General features: G+C 41.3%; 1 protein-coding gene across 1 annotated transcript in view; it reads left to right on the top strand.

Moving 5' to 3' along the window:
- The window catches only part of LOC141052111 (cdc42 effector protein 2-like), a 45,533-nt gene extending 31,552 nt beyond the window's left edge, over positions 1-13,981 (top strand). The window contains exon 2 of the mRNA XM_073549333.1: positions 9,934-13,981. Within this exon, the coding sequence (XP_073405434.1) occupies positions 10,093-10,791 (699 nt within the window). The 5' untranslated portion in view covers positions 9,934-10,092 and the 3' untranslated portion in view covers positions 10,792-13,981. The remainder of the gene's footprint in view (positions 1-9,933) is intronic.
- The last annotated feature ends 4,860 nt before the right edge of the window (positions 13,982-18,841 follow it).

Below are 18,841 nucleotides of genomic sequence, written 5' to 3'. Positions count from 1 at the left end.
CCACCCAAGAAAGCAACCAAGCGAAGCAGGAGAAGGCAGGAGACCACTGCAGCACCATCAGCACCACCACCACCCCAAATGGAGCAGCAAATAGAACATGCTGAGGAGGGGAGGCCAGCAGCAGATGAGAGACGGTAATTATCAAATCCCCCATTCCTCCAAACTAGGGCTATTGAATATCAAGATATTCATTGGCCCTTTGTTTCTCTTTATTCAACAGCCGCCCAATAGATGCAGCAGCAGCAGCAGCAGCAATGGCAGCAGCTGGAACACCACCCACAGGCATGGAGTGTGGCCACCAGGAAGACAGCACATCTTCTGGGAGCCCTCCCTCGCATCGTCAGCGTTTGACGGTAAGTTTTTATTTCTAAAATCCATCATCTCTGTAATATATGTCTATTCATTGCCTTTTATTTCAAAACAGGAATCACAAGATGAAGAGGAGCTCCCAGAAGAAGAAGGAAGGGGTGGACAGACACTTGGAGTGGGCTCACAATTGGTAAGTTTTTTGCATCAAACGCAGAAACACAACATCACACTACACACAACACATAGAAAACAATGTTCTGCAGACCACACACAGCAAACAAATGCCTACATCCAAAGACATAACATTTTTTGTTTTCTTCTCTAGTCTTCCCAATCTGGTGCTCGGCCAAGAGGTCCTCGCAGTGCCTCCCAGGGTCGTCGGCGACAGCAACGCGGCGGTCACCAGCGTGTAAGTATAAATATTTTTGCTTTGTTTTTTTGCACTTTTTATTTCATTTCTTATGTGGAGGCTAATTATGTTATTTTTGTCTTTTTCTTTAACAGCCTTCACAGCGTGCTCCCGACTCTGACGGTGAGGATGGAGGACTCGATGTGGACCACCTCATCGATCTCGTCAGAGAAAGGGAGCCGCTCTGGAATATGGCTGACCGCCGCCACGCTGACCTTATCGTTACCCGACGACTCTGGGAGGAAATCTGTTCACTCCTTGTGGGCCGCTGGGAGGACCTCGATGCTCGGGCCCAGATTAAAGAGCGTAAGTATATACAGTACTGGTTGCTTGATGTAAACCAGTGTTTCCCGAACTCCAGTCCTCGTGGTCCCCACGGATCATGTGTTCAGGATTTCTATTTACTATGGAAATCCTGAAAACATGACCCCTGGGGACCATGAGGACTGGAGTTTGGGAAACACTGATGTTGTATACTAACCACTCCTTTCTCGTTTCAGGGAACAGAATTGTGAATCGGTGGCGGTCTGTGAGGGATCGTTTCAAGAAGGAGTTCAATAAAGAGATGCGGGCCCCGAGTGGATCTGGAGGACGCAGGAGCAAGTACAAGTACGCAGAAGCCCTGTCGTTCCTCCGGGAAACAATGGTCACCAGAAGGTAAATATTACACACCACATGTGAAAAAAAATGTTAGATGTAAATTTTTTTTTCAGCCAGGGCCATACCATGTCAGTATTTTAATTGTTTTTTTTTCTCTTTATTCCACAGCACGGTGAGCAGCACTCGGGAGCCTGCACGATTGGACCCTTCTGAGGCGATCCCTGAGGAGACCGGCACCGAGGGACACTTCGACCGCCCCGGTACATCTGCACCTTCCCAGCCTTCCCACACATTCGACCCATCTGTCCCATCCACCAGCACAGGAGCATCGTGGCCGCCTACATTACATGAAGCTGCTGGTGAGGAGATCGCTTTCCCTTTACCCCACCCTTCTGCCCCTGCCACCTCTAGTACACCTGCGAGTACTGGGCGGCAGCGGCAGAGGGGTCAGGAAAAGACTTATGCGCCAGAGTTCTTGCATCTGAATGCATCTTTCCAGAACTGTCTAAAAGTCTTGTCAGAGCAAATCTCCGCAGGCTATCAGCAGATCAACTCCAGCATTCTGGAGGTGAAGACACTTCTGCAAACCATGCATTCAGAAGCAAGATCTTCGCCAAACCACACCTTTTTCAGGTCTGTTGTGGAGCGCATGGAAACGCTCTCTCCTGCCCAGCAGATGCATGTAATGCATTCATGCCACGCTGCTCTCCAGCAAGTTACCTCCCAACCTCCTCCTCCCACCACAGTAGTTCCTCCACCTGCACCCCCTCCAGCCACTTTCCATCCTCCCCCTCCTATTACATCTACACCCCCTCCAGCCACTTTCCATCCTCCCCCTCCTATTACATCTACACCCCCTCCAGCCACTTTCCATCCTCCCCCTCCTATTACATACCATCCACCTCCAGCCACTTTCCATCCTCCCCCTCCTATTACATACCATCCACCTCCCCAGCACCATCCACCACCCCAGCACCATCCACCTCCCCAGCACCATCCACCTCCCCAGCACCAGCAACCTCCCCAGCACCAGCAACCTCCCCAGCACCAGCAACCTCCCCAGTACCAGCAACCTCCACAGTACCTGCAAACTCCCCAGTACCAGCAACCTCCCCAGTACCAGACATCTCCCCACTTCCAGCAACCTGCCCCGTACCAGACATCTCCCCACTTCCAGCAACCTGCCCCGTACCAGACATCTCCCCACTTCCAGCAACCTGCCCCTTACCAAACTCCTTCCCCATACAACTTGCCATCAACATCATCTGCTCCTACAGTCCCTGCCCAACCCTCCACTCCACCACCCACCACCTCTTCTGCTTCCCACATGTCCACCCATTCTGTAGTTTTTTCCACACCTTCACCTCTAACTGTTCCTTCCCCACCACGATCCCAGTCCTCTCTCCACATTCCCAGTGTCGAAGTGTCCCGCAGCCCCTACAGCAGTATTTCCACCACACACTACACAGATTTATAATGTGTGTATTTAAATAAAAATGACCAGTTTATGGTTTCAGTTTTATAGTTTCAAAGTTTTATTAAACAAGTTTATTAAAATTTTAAAAAAGTTTACTAAAAAAAACATTTTTCAATAAAAGTTAAATTATTTTACACTGGTTGTCTGTCATTTCTTTCTGCAGCGAAAAAGGTTAAATACAGGGTATTTAAAAGGTGAAATGGTATTCAAAACTAGGTATATAACTGTGGGTAAATTTTAGCTTTTTGCTACAGTTGTGTTCCTGGTTGTGTTTGAAGCAAAGTATTTCAAATAAAAAGTTGTGTTTATTGTTGGTGATTTCCTACCAATGTACACAACTTTTGTTAAAAGGTGAAATACTTTGCATAAAACACAACCAGGTACACACCTGTGGCCTAAAGCTAAAAATAGAGACCATGACAAGATAGTCAACTTTGGTTGGCAAAGGTATATACTGTTGGTCCAGAAGGTACACAAGTTTGGTTAGGGCACAAATCTTTCACACTCTGTCATCCTGCCAGTGTACTCTGCCTTGAGGTGACATAAAGTATAGTGCAAAATTGTCCCTCATTACTGAAACCGTCACAGAACTTCTAGTGGTAATGTCATGGTAATCTTGCAAGGTGGTTTCTTCAGAGGTGTCCCCAATGGAAATGGGTTCCTTGCAGATAACAAAATTGTGGAGTACCACGCAAGCTTTGATCACCTCGTCCACAGTTTCTGTCTTGAGGTTGATCGCAGTCAATAGGACCCGCCATTTGGCTGTCAGAATACCAAAGGTACATTCAACCATTCTTCTTGCTCTTGTGAGGCGGTAATTAAAAATGCGTTTTGTTCTTGTCAATCCTCTGCTAGAGTACGGTTTCAAAAGGTGTTCTGACAGCTGGAAGGCTTCATCCCCTACACAGACAAATGGCATAGGTGGACCAGATGTTTGCGGCAGCGGTCTAGGTGGTGGGAACTGGAAGGTGTTTCCATACAGTTTACACCCCATGGCAGACAGTTTGAAAACTTGAGAGTCATTGGAGCGGCCATAGGCCCCAATATCAACCGCAATAAATTTGTATTCCGCGTCAGCGATGGCCATGAGGACAATTGAAAAATATTTCTTGTAATTGAAATATTCCGATCCCGATCCAGCTGGCTTTACAATGCGGATATGTTTCCCGTCCACAGCGCCCAAGCAGTTTGGAAACTGACATATCTGTTGAAACTTGTCAGCAATTTCAATCCACCTCTCTGTTGTGGGCTCTGGTAAAAACTCTTCAGCTAAGGAGTCCCACAGTGCACGGCATGTGTACTTCACAATTCCAGATATGGTGGAAATCCCGAGTCTGTACTGGAAATGCAGTGACGAAAGGGATTCTCCAGTTGCAAGAAATCTGTGGGGAATTAAAAAACAATAAATTAGTTTTAAATCACAGCATTACATACCAAAACTGAGCTATAACACTTGGAGATACAAATTACCACCAACAAGATTGCAGTGAAAGTGTGCTCTGATGCGAGCATATCCAATAAATGTGGCTTACCTTAAAGTCACCATCAGACGCGCTGCGGGTGAAACAGAGAAGCGGCAATAGGTGTCCACTTTTCTTATGAGGTGTGCAATGCGCTCCACCAAGTAATCAAAATTCTCCATTTTCATCCTAACATATCCAAAAAATTTATCCGGGTTTCGTCGAAGGTCCATGCATAGTGTAGAATAGACCCCACGCGTCATTCTCTTGGCTGTGATGGGGTGGATCCACAAACGTCGTCTACGATGCCTGATGCGCTGCTGTCTCGCTCTCTCCTTCTCCAGAACAATCACCCTCAAACGATTTGCCTCCGCTGTAAAATCCGCCAAATTCTTCAAAATATTTCCAATGACAACATCCATCTTCGCCAGTAACTTGCTCTTCTCTCCAACCTGCACTTTCTCCTCTACAACCTGTCAAAGAAGGGCTGTAGGAACATGCTATATATAGTTTTCCAGTAGCCAATCCCGTTCGGAAGGCCACAAGGGTCAATTTTAAAAACCGGATCCGGCGTAATCCGTCGAAAAACGGATAGAAAAACGGATGAACCGGATGAGACGGATCCGGTTTTGTCTGTCAAGAAAAAGACGGATCCGGCAGAAAACCGGATCCGTCACATCCGGTTTTACGAAACATTTGCCGGATCCGGCGTTCCGGCACGACGCCGGATCGCGCCTGACGCCGAAAACCTGATGTGTGAAAGTAGCCTAAATAAGCTATATAATAGTGGCAGGTGTAAAAAATTGCAAGGTTTCTCATTTTTATTTTTAAAGGGAATATGTTAGCAGTATTTTTTTGCTATGCAATTTGAAAGCATTATGATGTAGGGGCTGAGACCCTGATCAGAGCAATGTGTTGCTTAATAGGCTGTGTGCTGTTGTTTCAATAAAATCAGTGTTTTATCAGCAGGAGATTATCACTACAGGACTATGTATAACCTCACCTCTGATAGGCAGCTTTCTATCAATGTACAGTGTACACAGAAAGTGGCCAATCAGAAGTGTGGGCGGGGTTATGCAGGGCTCAGCATTCTGAGCACTGCTACCTCTATAGCAGAGAAAACAGTGATTGTATCTTGACTGATGCACCCAGTAAAATAAATTATACATTACTGGAATCAGGGTCTCTACCCCTATATCATTCTGCTCTCAGATGATGTAGCAAAAACCTGCTGACAGATTGTGATATGGAAAAAAAGTTGCCAAAAAATTAACACAAAAACCTTATTTTAATGATAGGTCATTTTCTGATAATAGCTTCCCTTTACACATACTTAAAAATCATATTTTTTGGCCGCACAGCTACATGATCTATCACTGATTGTTCTGTGTGTAGTAGAAGTGCAGTCAGCATGTCTGTACAGGCTACTAAACGGCAAACAAGTAGCCCATCGGCAGTCATTTAATGCCACGGGTCGGCTGGTGCAAACCTGCCCTTATAAATGTTTCTGGAAAAGTTAAGTGATGCTCAAAATATAGATCTGTCACAGTCTGCAAAAACATGGACATGTGACTAGCACCATAGGGTACTTCAGGTACAGAAGCAGTACATGACTCATGGACATCTGAATGAGACCTAACGGTGGGTTTACACTGCCCATCTGGCGGCATTATACGACCACCAATTGGTACCTACAGCAGTTGCTGATTTATCGGTCAGACAAGCAGACTGCATTTAATGTGAGTACAGAACCATCAGTAATAGATCACTCTGTGCACATAGACTGTCATTATTCTCGGCAGCACATGTCCTGATTACACAGGATAAAATGCTGCCGAGAACGATGATCTTTTAATCAAGCTTAAAAAGCATTCAGCCTGATGAAGGGGCGTTTTGTTGGTTTATCGGGTGATTGACAACCTGTTTACAGCGTTCCTACCAACACCATCCAGATAGTTGTGCAGTGTAAATGGCTGAGCTCACATCCGGGCCGGAGGCTCTTTGTAGATTCTTCATTACAGATTTCATCAATTTTGCTGTAAAGAATAGAGCTCACGGCGAGCGAGACAGCAGGACGACAGGCCCTGTTATATCTCAGCAAGGTCCGTCTGTATTAGCCGTGTGATGGATCTTACAGCTTGTTCTGTGTTCTGATTCTACAACGAAACAGGAAAATAGAAATGACAACACAGATGTGAACACAGCCCAAGAAACGGCTACATTACAGCGTGACGGACGCCGAACAAACCAAGGACTTCTGGGGCATTCATTTAATCGTATTTTAGATTTGCTAATTAAAGCTGGGTGTATGCTTAGTCCTAAACAAAGGGATGACATGAGAGAGAAAGGCCGGGGTCACACTGGCGAGGAATACGGGCGAGTGAGAGGCGCTAAAAGCACGCATTACACACGGACCAATGATTCTCTATGGGGTCCCTCGCACCAGCCGTATATTTCTCATCCGTATTCTACGGTCTGTGCCAATCGCAGCATGCTGCGATTGTCAGCGTACTACGCCCGTAGTACGCCAATGCAAGTCTATGGGTGCGCAAAAAATACGCAGTACACATGGACCACACATGTGACTTGCGAGAAATACGCACCCGGTGTCTTTTAGAAAAGCCGGCAATTCAGTGCGCTATACAGTAATCTCACACTGACAGGTTTAATAAAGAAAGAAAGAATAGATATATACACATAGAATACACATCTACAGTATATATATATATCTATGCATTCTATGTGTCTATATCTATTCTTTGGTTTGTGTTATAAAACCTGTCATAGGGCTCCATTATATGTCCATTTTGCAAGCCTGCGAGAAAATCTCGCCATACGGATGCCATACGGATTACATACAGATGCTGACATGCGCAAAATACGCGACCGCACCTTGCTTACGGATGACATACGGAGCACTGTTTAGGGGCCATTCATCCGTATTACGCATGTAAAATACTGACCGTATTTTGCGTCGGTTAGTGTGACCCCGGCCAAAGAAAGAAAGCGAGAAAGAAAGGGCTGAAGACAGAGAAAAAAAAGAAAGAGGTAAAGAGGGAGAAAGAAAGAGACAGCAATATACTGTAGAAAGAGATAAAAAATGAGATAAGGGAGAGAAGAATGAAAGAAAAAGATAAAGAAAGAAAGAGATAAGAAAAGAAAGCGATAAAGAGTGAGAAAGAACAAGATAAAGATAAAGAAATAAATAAAAAAAGAAACCAATAAAGAGGGAGAAAGAACAAATGAAAAAGATAAAGAAAGATTAAAAAAAATAAAGACGAAGAATGAAAGAAAGAGATAAAGAGGGAGAAAGATAGAAAGAAAGAAAGATAAAAAGGGAGAAAGAAAGAGATAAAGACGGAGAAAGAGATAAAGAGAAAGAAAGATAAATAGGGAAAAAATAAGAAATATATAAAATACGAAAGAGGTAACTATATTACATGATAGAGAAATAAATAGAAAATGAGATAGAGTTAAGTGCTTGTCTCATTAGATTTCATAGTACTGTTAAAATCTCGAAGGGTATGTGCACACGTAGTGAAATCTGCTGCGCTTCCGCACTGGTTTTGGCTCTGCGGAAAAGCAGCAGATTCTGCTGCGTTGTACAGTACCTTTATTTTCAATGGAAAAAAAAAAACGCAGTGCACATGCTGCGGTTTTTTCAGCACGGTTTTGCTGTGGTTTACAATCCGCAGCATGTCAATTGTTTGGTGCAGAAACGCTGCAATTTTACACCTCATCCATTATGAGGTGTAAAACCACAGGCAAAACCGCAGATAAACCGCAAAACTTTTGTCTTGCGGATTTACCTGCGGTTTTCTCTCCAAAATCCGCACACCCAAAAAACTACGTGTGCACATAGCCTTATGTTCTTACAAACAGAGGAATTAATTCTGTCATTTTCTGCTCATTGTCTTGGACACCGGCCACCGCTGCAGGGTATCAGAGATGGCCGGATTCGTAACAAGGAGAGCATGCCTTTTAGCTCTGCCACAAAGCTCGCATGTGCTGCTCAGCACTTGGCCAGATCGCTGGATCCCGCTGACTTCAGTGCTCTCGCCTGTGCCTCTCTTGCAGTATGGGAGAGCGCACAATTTGGGCAGTGTATTGTCGTCTGAGTCATCTTAGGTGGCCATCTTATATACCACCAGTGTTATATGACCAGATTTCTGCCTCTGTGCTATTAGAGCCTGAGCTATGTAATCACCGTGCAATCACTGCGTAAGCGAAAGTTGGCCCAGTAGGATGAAAGTGACTGTGACAGCAGATTGTGTCTGTTCTTTTACTAGGAGGGGCTTCCATCCTGTTTGCTCAAGGGGAAGGAAGCTTATCCCAAAGGCCCTCATTTCCACCGGAAATCTATTTATATAAATCCCATGTACAAATGATCATAGAAATAGATATTTATATCCGAATACCAATACTCCCTTGTACATTGGAGATTAATTTTATAGTCTCTTTATTTTAATTAAATGAAAGCTCATTAAGCGTAACAGAAGTGAATCCTAGTTAATCCTGTTAGATCCATATTATAAACCAGAACCATTATGAAACATTTTCTCTAAGACGTGTACATTAACGTTTCTGAGCCCCAGTGAAAACTCTGTAAAATGGCCCATCAACTATCAAAATGTGAACTTTGTAAGAGTGCCCATCAGCTATTAAAATATGAACTCTGTAAGAGTGCCCATCAACATCCTCATTGTGAACTCTGTAAGAGTGCCCATCAACTTTTTCTTTGTGAACTCTGTAAAAGGACCCATCAGCTATCACAGTGTGAACTCTGTAAGAGGGCCCATCAGCTATCAAAATGTGAACTCTCTATGATGGCCCATCTGCTATCAAAATATGAACTCTGTAAGAGTGCCCATCAACATCCTCATTGTGAACGCTGTAAGAGTGCCCATCAAATTTTCCATTGTGAACTCTGTAAAAGGACCCATCAGCTATCACAGTGTGAACTCTGTAAGAGGGCCCATCAGCTACCTTAATGTGAACTCTGTAAAAGGGCTATTAACTATCACAATGTGAACTAAGAGAGCCTAATCTGACTCCAAAACTAGGCTATGGGTGTAGGGCTCTTGAGACACCGGTTTCTTGGCTTTCTCTATGTACCATTACTCAAACGAAGAGATTTCATCAGATATCTTGACTCGCCTACAGGAGGCACATATGAAAGCTCCAGGTTTAGTTTGAAGCTGAATTAAAAAGGACAATTCAGAACCAGAGATGTAAGACATCACTTTTAAGATTGCTGACATACAGACAATGAGGAAGAAGGGAGGTGTTACTGACATCAGAGCTAGGGAGGCAAACAGGGAGAGAGGGAGGACAAACTTCTAAAAGGCAAAACTTATAGCCCTACACCCATAGCCTAGTTTTGGAGTCAGATTAGGCTCTCTTAGTTCACATTGTGATAGTTAATAGCCCTTTTACAGAGTTCACATTAAGGTAGCTGATGGGCCCTCTTACAGAGTTCACACTGTGATAGCTGATGGGTCATACAACTTTTAATACTAATGTCCTGTTAATGTGCCACTGAGGCTCTTAAGGCATGGGTATGACTGCAACCTGTGCATTTTCTTAAGGGCCCCCTATTAATTTGCCACCAGATTTTCAAATCTGTATGATCAACAATCATGATATTCCAACTTTAACATGATTTCTTTTTCTTTCAGATCCAACTAAAGATCGGCTAAAAAGTCCACAAAAAAGTCTTGAGGTATTTCTAAATTATGGAAAAATTCTCCTCCAAGTTAAAGTGAGGGTTCCTGTTACTGGTCCCATTCTTCAGAGGTGACTTTACATTGGAAGCTTTGACCTCCCAAGTGTACCAGATGCCAGCGAAAACCCCAATGTACTTGAAAACTTCGACTCCGAAAAGAGGCAAAAAGCCCAAACTTCGAGATGTATTATCCAGGGAAATGATCAGCCCTCCTTTGGGTGATTTCAGACACAGTGCTCATATTGGACTCGATGGAGAAGAAGACATGTTTGGGGAGTTGTCCTTCTTGCAAGGAAAGTATGACCTGCTTCCAAACTTGGGTCGAAAGTTGACCCTTCAAAACACTGAGAACAGGCTGGATCATGAGTTTCATGACGGTGATGGAAGTTTCCGCCCCTTAAAAAATGCAGTATCTCTGCCAGTTTTCACTGGAAAGCAAAGTAAAGAGAGAGCTCCTCCAAAACCCCCGAGGCTCCATCTGGAAGAAGTCCCAAGCCAACGCTCCATGTCCATCAGCTATGGCGAAGGATGTTTTCGTCGAGAAGAAGATATGTCATTCTCCTCCATCTCCAAAGAAGAAAACAGCAGGTCTTTGACAGTTTCTACAAGTTCCTCTGAAGGTTCCATTACTGGAAGTGGGACGTTCAGTCCTGGATGTGGGACTGATGGATCAGAAAGTAAAATGGACAGCTTGGACTCCCAGAACCAGGATAATCCTCCCTCTGAATCTCTCTTTGGGCTGGAGTTGGACCTTGGACCATCAATTCTGGATGATGTTCTGAGGATAATGGATGATTACAGAGCTTCTTGATCATTCGGAAATGTATATGGACATCTCTGGACACTATATTGGGCAGGAATTCTCTATAGATGGACAAACGACAATCCAGTCATCCAAAGGAACAGATAACATCTCTTCAATCTGAAAACTCTTTTATATCAGTGTTTTATATGGGTTTCTGTTACTTATAATTTACTTTACTGCTATAAAACCCATGAAATTCATATTATTTGTCTTACAAATTGTAATTTACGTGCGAACAAAATAATATATTCGGGATACATTTTTTTTTTTTTTGAAACCCTGATGGAACTTGTGGCATCTAAAACACTGTGAATAGGGGATTATTTTAGAAAGTGAAAAGTCTCTAAAAACTGTTACACCTCATCCCTCGTATCCAAAAATATGTATTTCTTCTGTAGATCTTGATGACTTTTGGTCTCCAGCCATGAAACTTTTGGAAGTTCTGCTTGTATGGTTGGACCGGTGGAGGTGTTTGAAGATCTCACAATAGAGCCTATGTTCCACCAAAAAAAATATCTTTCTATACTTTCTTTCCAAATTTTGACCGTAGACATAGGGTAGTTGTCTCGTCCAAGAGATCAACCCCAAACTGAGAATTTATGTCAAGACAACTGGCAGAAGTCAACCCGTTGGGCTATCAGTCACCATAATGGTCACTTAAGTAGGTGAAGTTCTCAGATGGTTCCAAGTATGAAACAAATAGGAGACCACTAGGTATAATGAAAGGTTTAAAGTATAAGAGAGGCATAGAAGAAAGTGAGATGGAGGAATAAGGCAGAAGATATGTGATAGCCCGATGGGTTTGGCCTTTAAACTTGCCACCAGATTAGGCCTGTTTCACACTTCCGTTTTTTCAAATCCGTCAAAATCCGTTGGTTTCCGTAAAAAAACGGATCCGCCATTTTTTTGCAGGATCCGTTTTTTTGTCCCATAGACTTCCATTAGTGGTTACCGCGGATCCGTCAAAAAAACGGATCCGTTTTTTTAAAAACGGATCCATTTGCATCAGTTTCCGTCAAAAAAACGGAAACGGATCCGTTTGGCGGACACAAAAACGGAAGTGTGAAACAGGCCTTAGGCTCAGCTTTATATACTGGTGAGAAGATTTGGGATCTGCGGCATCAAATAGAAACCTGATTGGACTTTACATTGCTTAATGGTTACCAGAAAAGGCTTTTCTTTATGTAATGGTCATCAAGTTATGTATTCGAGGCTAAAAATTATTTTTGCAAATGGGTTCCATTATGGCGAGGTCTACATGGCGACTTTGGTTGCCACCGGAGTTTGCTCGGTGCCGCGGCTACGTTGTGGCGCTAGAAAAGTGAATGGGGTCAAATTTTGACTACATGAAAGTTAAGTTGAACTTTAACTTGATCACAAATGAGTTAAGAGGAGCAGAAAAAGATAAATAAGAGTTAAAAACCAGCTCACTGATGGATCCTCTGTTAATTCATTCTGCAGACAGCAACGTGCGGGAAAACAGGGAGATTGTAAAAGCCATATTATTCATAGAAACAAAGAGCAATAAGTATTTTTAGCCCTAAATACATACATTTAAGTAAAAAAAAATATCCCCGAAGGTTTTTCTATGCTGGTCATCAGATTAGGCTCAACTTTGTTTAAAGGTCACTAGATTAGACTAAGCCTAACTTTAAATGTGTCTCCTTGCATTAACCCTATGCAGCCACATTGGCCTGCATGTGTTATGTATAATATATGGAAATAATCTACATAAAATAAACTTTGTAGAGTTATTGCATTACTTATTCTGTATTATACTCCAGAGCTTCTTTCACAGTTCTGCAGGCTTCAGAGCTGAAATCTTTCAGCTTTATTTTCTGGCTCAATGTTTGTATAGAGCATGGAATGGATAGTTGTTACCCAAAATTCACTATCCACAAAGAATAATATAAAATGGAGCAAATCAATGTATAGCAATACTAACATACTAGTTTTTAATAGATGAGTCATGTACCAGGTATGGAAGGCTGGCTGAAAAAAAAAGAGTTCCTAGAGAAACCATCAGTGAGCTCGTTCCGATGGGAGAGTTTTTAATGCTTTCAACCTTTTTTTCTGAACTCCTCTATGCCGAGGAACAACACTTCTAGCTGTTAAATGGGGCACCCAATGCATACACCCAATGCATACACTGACTCCACACTTGGTGCATGAGCCTTTGAAAAGCCAATTGCATCAGATCCAGCTAGATTCTGCAGTTTATTGCCTAGGTGGTGTTATTTGGACACCTTATAGCTATATTATTAGGGCACTATATGGCATTGTCATTTATTCTATTACTTGGGCAGTAGTTTGGGGGGCAATCAGAACATTTGGCATACATTACAGTGCGGAATATTAGGGATAACATCTCTCCTTGTGTTGAGTGACAAGCTAGGCCTGATATGTCAGAGTGAGGAGACTTATAGGCCATGTATGCTCCTCTGGCAAGTGAAATACACGAATTGCCTCTTCAGAGAGGAAGAGGACTAGAGCTCTAGCTCCACTTATAGGAAGTAACAGTCCTAAGAGTGCTGAATATTGGAACAGATTGCAGTGGGCAGTTGTGATCTCATCGTTTTAACCCCCTAATATGAACCCCCTCCCAATTCCCTCTGGATTGCTCACTATCTGGGTGAAGGAAGTAATTTGTCAGGCTATTGTTCTTTATGTAGGAGGAGACGAACTATTTTAAATGTTGGTAAGTTATATATGTATGTTATTTTTGATTTTTCTGGAAGAAAAGGAAGTGGATGACAATTGATGAATGCTTTGGGTAACTGACCCCTTATAGGCCAGCGCAATTCTGACTGAAAGTTATTTGTTATTTTTAGAGATAAGCACTTAAGTCCCATGACCTAAAAAACATTGATGATCTCCCCTGACAAGAACACTTACAAAATACATAGCTGACACTTGGGTACAGATCGTAAATAGTCATATGGATTCTGCTGCCCTCTGCTGGATAAACTGGGTATTTCTACACACAAACATATATTTAGTGTCTGTAGTTACACCAACTGAGTTCGGCATATTTAAACTATTTAATTTTGTCTCTATTATTTCGACTAAGAGAAAATTCTTATTTGTAAAAAAAACTTTTCTGTTCATGTAATATTTGTAAAGTATTCTTCTACACATGTATCAATCTTTTTCTAGAGAATAGTTTGTTGTTGAAATAAAAAATATTTGTACATGGCATACTCTGTATTTCCGTCCGGAATTGTGATATCTAACATGCATTCAATATATACATATAGAAATAATAATACTTTTATTCATGCTGGGAATTACCCGGATTGTGTGGGGTAGTGCATTCCAGAGAACTGACACAGCATCAGAGAAGTCATGAACACGGGAGTGAGTGGTTAAGATTATAGGGGATGCTAGTTTTAAGGCACCCTGTACAACTTTTGACTAAAGTTGGCCGAGCCTGCCAATATTAACGGGTCCAGCTGATAGTCTAGTGTGTATGGAGGCGCCGGACAACTGATTGTTAGAGGAATGTCGATGAGGCATGACCGATTTCGGATTGATCTCCCAGAGATAAGCCGCCAGCCCATGTGTCAGCTGGTGGCTTTCTCATTGAGAACATAGGAGCAACGGGAGAATGATTGCTCGTGTGTATGGGAGAGTCAACCTACATGACTTTCAGTCAAATGATCGTCCAAAATATCGCTTGGCCAATAGACATCTAATGTGTATGACCAGCCTTACATCATTAGCAGAATAGATAACACGGGTTGGTTGGTAGACAGAGGTTAAGGAGAGATCTACAGTGGTGCATCACTGTGGAGAGCTCTATGGAGAAGTATGACAAGTTTATATTTTATTCTATAGCAGATGAGTAACCAGTGCAATGACTGGCACAGGATGGAGACTCCGGTGTAGCAGCCGGACAGAGTATGAGCCTGGTTGCTGCATTGAGGATAGATTGGTAAGAGGGAGACCATAGAGAGCTGCAGTAGTCCAGACGAGAATGAATCAGACTGACAGTCAGAGTTTTTGAAGTTTCAATGGTGAGAAAGGGGCGGATTGTGGAGATATTTTTGATGAACCGGTCACATGAGCAGGTGAGTGATTGGATATAGGGAGTGAATGAAATATCTGAGCCTACTATAACCCCCAAGACAGCGGGCATGCTGCTTGGGAGTTATAGTGGAACCACCAACGGTAATAGTAATATAAGGTTCAGATAGGATTGTAGAATAACTATATGTTCATATATATTCATCCAGAAGAGCATTTAGCAAAAAATACACTTTTTTTTACTAGACCTTGTAATGCTGCATCAGCTTATTTTTTATATCTAATAAACAGGAACTTGAATCTCAGCGGTGCTGCTATCTACAGTTGAAACCAGAAGCTTTTTTTGGCAGCATCTGAGTTAATTAGAGACACATCTGTGAATGTATTTTAATGCACACCTGAAACACACTGCTTCTTTGTGTAGCATCATGGGAAAGTCTAAAGAAATCAGCCAAGATATCAGGAAGAGAATTGTGGACTTACACAAGTCTGGCTCATCCTTGGGTACAATTTCAAGATACCTGAAGTTGCCTTGTTCATCTGTACAAACAATTATATGCAAGTACAAACATGATAGTAATGTCTAGCCATCATACCGCTCAGGAAGGAGACTGGTTCTATGTCCCAGATATGAATGTGATTTATTTTGATCATTTTCTTCCTACAGTTGAAACCAGAAGTTTACATAAACAATATAAAAAGACACATCTGTATGTTTTTCTCAATATTTGGCATGAAATCAGAATAAACCTTTCCCGTTTTAGGTGAATTAGGATTACCATAATTATTAATATTTGCCAAATGCCAGAATACTGAAAGAGAATGTTTTAAGGCATTTTTATTACTTACTGCAAAGTCAAGCGTTTACATACATTTCATTAGTATACATAGAAAACATAACCTGTTGCTCCCTAATGCTTAGAATCATGCACAAAACTATTGTCTGGAACATATCCTTATTGAGCTGCTCATAGGTTTGCCCCTTCTTTACCGACTGCAAAATCAGCTGTCAGTATCCTTGCCTTGTATAATCAGTAACTTTGCTTGACTTTTTTTATTTTTGTTGTCTATCAGTAAGGACTGAATACCATTGCATGTGGTTTAAGTGTTTCTCATTTTGGTTACGTCAATAAGTAATTTTTACTGACACTAGTATTCACATTTAGGCTTTGGTCACACATTACGTTTTTTTCCACAGGCAAAATTTGCTCTCTTGTCATTAAGAAACTTGCTTAAAATGTAGGTTTTGCTTCGTTTTTGTTGCAGGTTTTGCTGCGTTTTCGTCAGGGTACATTTGTCTCTTGTGCATACTGATAAAGTTTAGTTCATAAAAAAATCTGATTCGACTTCATCAGGTTTTGACGTAAAAAACCCAGCAAAAAGGGATACCTGTGTTTTTTCAGTGTTTTTTGCACCACCGCTTTTGATGGGTGAAAAGCGATGAAAAAACTCTGAAAGAAGTGACATGCTGCATTTGGCAATAACCAAGGTATAGCACAAAATGCTGAGGACAAAAAAACCCCAAAAGTGTGTGCAAGAGATTTCTCAAATCTCATTAACTTTGCTGGTACTGTAAATGCAGCAGAAAATTTGCATTAAAAAAACATTGAAAAAAACACAACGTGTGAACATAGCCTAAAGGGGTTGATTAGATCTTAGATATTGATTAATATAGATTATCAATATCAGATGGGTAGGAGTTTGACATGTGGCACCCCCACCGATCAGTTGTTTGCAGGTGAACGGAATCGGAACAGTGCAGCTCTGTACGCCACGTAGTGGCAGTTCTCAGGTACTGCAGTTCAATTCCCTTTTAAGTGAATGTGATCAGAGCTGCAGTACCCGAGAATGGGCGAGAGTGCACAGTGATAAAAAGTTTGTCTCCTGAAACAAGTTGTCATCTATCCACAGGATAAGTATAACTTATTGATAGATAGGTGGATCCAACCACTGGTGGACCACCACCGATCGTCAGAACAGGGAAGTTTTATTTTCAATGGAGCACTTTTATCCCTGTTAGAACGAAGTGGCATATTCCCATCTCCAAGATCTTATCCCGAAATGTAGTAGGTGTAATAATACTAATATTAGAAAATCAATCCAATTAGAAATGTATAGTTTTTCTGATTGGCTATGTCTCTTTCCTCATGTGTAGTCATTACAGGACCTTAGGTATCCATGGTTACCACCACTAGCAACTAGCTGTCACTTTTATTATTATTATTATTACACCTACTAAATATTGGGATAGGATCTTGGAGATGGGAATGCTCCTTTAAGTCTAGATATCACCTTAACTAAGTATCTACTCAATAACTGCCTTAATTAGTAGGATTTCCACCTCGCCCCGTCATTCCATAAAGATGTTACATAACTATAAGTACAACGTAAATATGTTCATATCCTCCTTCCTTATCCTCCTACTCCCATTCTCCCAATGTATATTCATATTTGTATTTTTTCCTTCCTTCCTTATTTTTTCTTGCATAAAAATATATATCTAAAGATGAATCAAAATGTAAAATGTACTACAAAAAAAATGGCAAAAAAAACCTGAGTACACAGTATTTTAATCATTGCAATATGATGAATATCCAGTAGAGGGAAGTATTGCATTATTAAGATAATAGTGGTAAAGATGGGCACATAACCCTAGTAATTACTGAACCGAAAATGGAGTGTAGGGATCTGACATATTAGCTACTTACATTATCATAGGACAATCATAATACTGAGCTTAAAGAAAGGTGTCATGTCAAACAGTAGTACTTGGTCCCACAAGGACACATAACAATTTGCTCTGGAAATAGGATGTCTAAATAATGTCACCATACAATGTCTAGAAACCATATAAACCATCCAAATGATAGTGTCTAGGTAATACTAGTATCAGTGCATTATGCTTAACGCTCACTTATAGGGCACGAGAAACTACTTCTCAAATATTAAATCAAATCAGCGTAAGGTGCATAGATAATACCACCACATATTGACCAAACATCAAAAGCGTCTAACAATGCCGCGATACACTGCTGAAATAATACCATCATGCAGGCATGGTTTTACCACTGATGATTCTCACTATGTGTATAGTTATGTCAAGTTTATTATTTCAGTCAAATGTCGCCCATTCTGTATCTGGCCCTTTTATTGGATATTTGAAACATTTTCTTAAACATCATAGATGGGAAACAGTTAAACCGTCACTAGGTCACATGTCATAGTTTAATGGGCAAATTCCAGAAGAACCAGTGTTACCAGTAAGAATTGCTGTCATACCATCATCTGAATGTCATTAGGTTTTCTATATATAGACAATAGTACACTAAAAGAATGAGACCATTGGCTAAGCCCCCAAAATGTTTTAATTTTAGTTTTTTTTAATAAAAAAGTTTTAATGACTACTTCCTACCCCCAAAAACATTCACCAAAAAGTAAAACAACCACTAGAAAATATGTCTTCTTGAACTGATATTCAACTGTTGTATAGTTTGATAGGAAAGTTGGGTGCCAGCTAACATTAGCACCATTTTACCATTCATAGGTGTATCACCCAGCTTTCTTATACTTCCGAATGATAAATTTGCTAAGTTATGTAGATTTGCGTATCCCCATCTCTCATATCACTGGCATCTTAGCTGCCGTGTCATTCAATTTCCAACAAAAAGTATATGGAAATTATCCAGTCACCAAATATTTTTGTAAGGGAGATGTACTTATGTACTTGTCTCTAAAAACTGTGTGTTTTCTGGTTGAAGAATAAAGGTATTGCTCGTAGAAATTTTTAGCCATTTTTGGTATAAAAGTATTTATATATGTCCAATATAAATCTGTTTTTAATCTAAGAGAAGACTATTAATCAAATAAGTATAGATGGAAAAAAAAGGGGACCATAATGGGGACAATCTTGCCCCCAGAACTGCATGATCATACACTAATCTTAACTAATGACTGCTGGAACCTAACAAATAGGATAACCCTTTATCTTGAGGCAGCTTTCCTAAAATTTAACTTATCCTGGAGATCTGGA

Source organism: Dendrobates tinctorius, unplaced genomic scaffold, assembly GCF_039654945.1.
Source record: "Dendrobates tinctorius isolate UK_male_01 unplaced genomic scaffold, ASM3965494v1 ptg000158l, whole genome shotgun sequence".
Lineage (NCBI taxonomy): Eukaryota > Metazoa > Chordata > Amphibia > Anura > Dendrobatidae > Dendrobates > Dendrobates tinctorius.
Note: the sequence above shows the minus strand (reverse complement) of the source record. Positions and strands in the feature narration are given on the sequence as shown.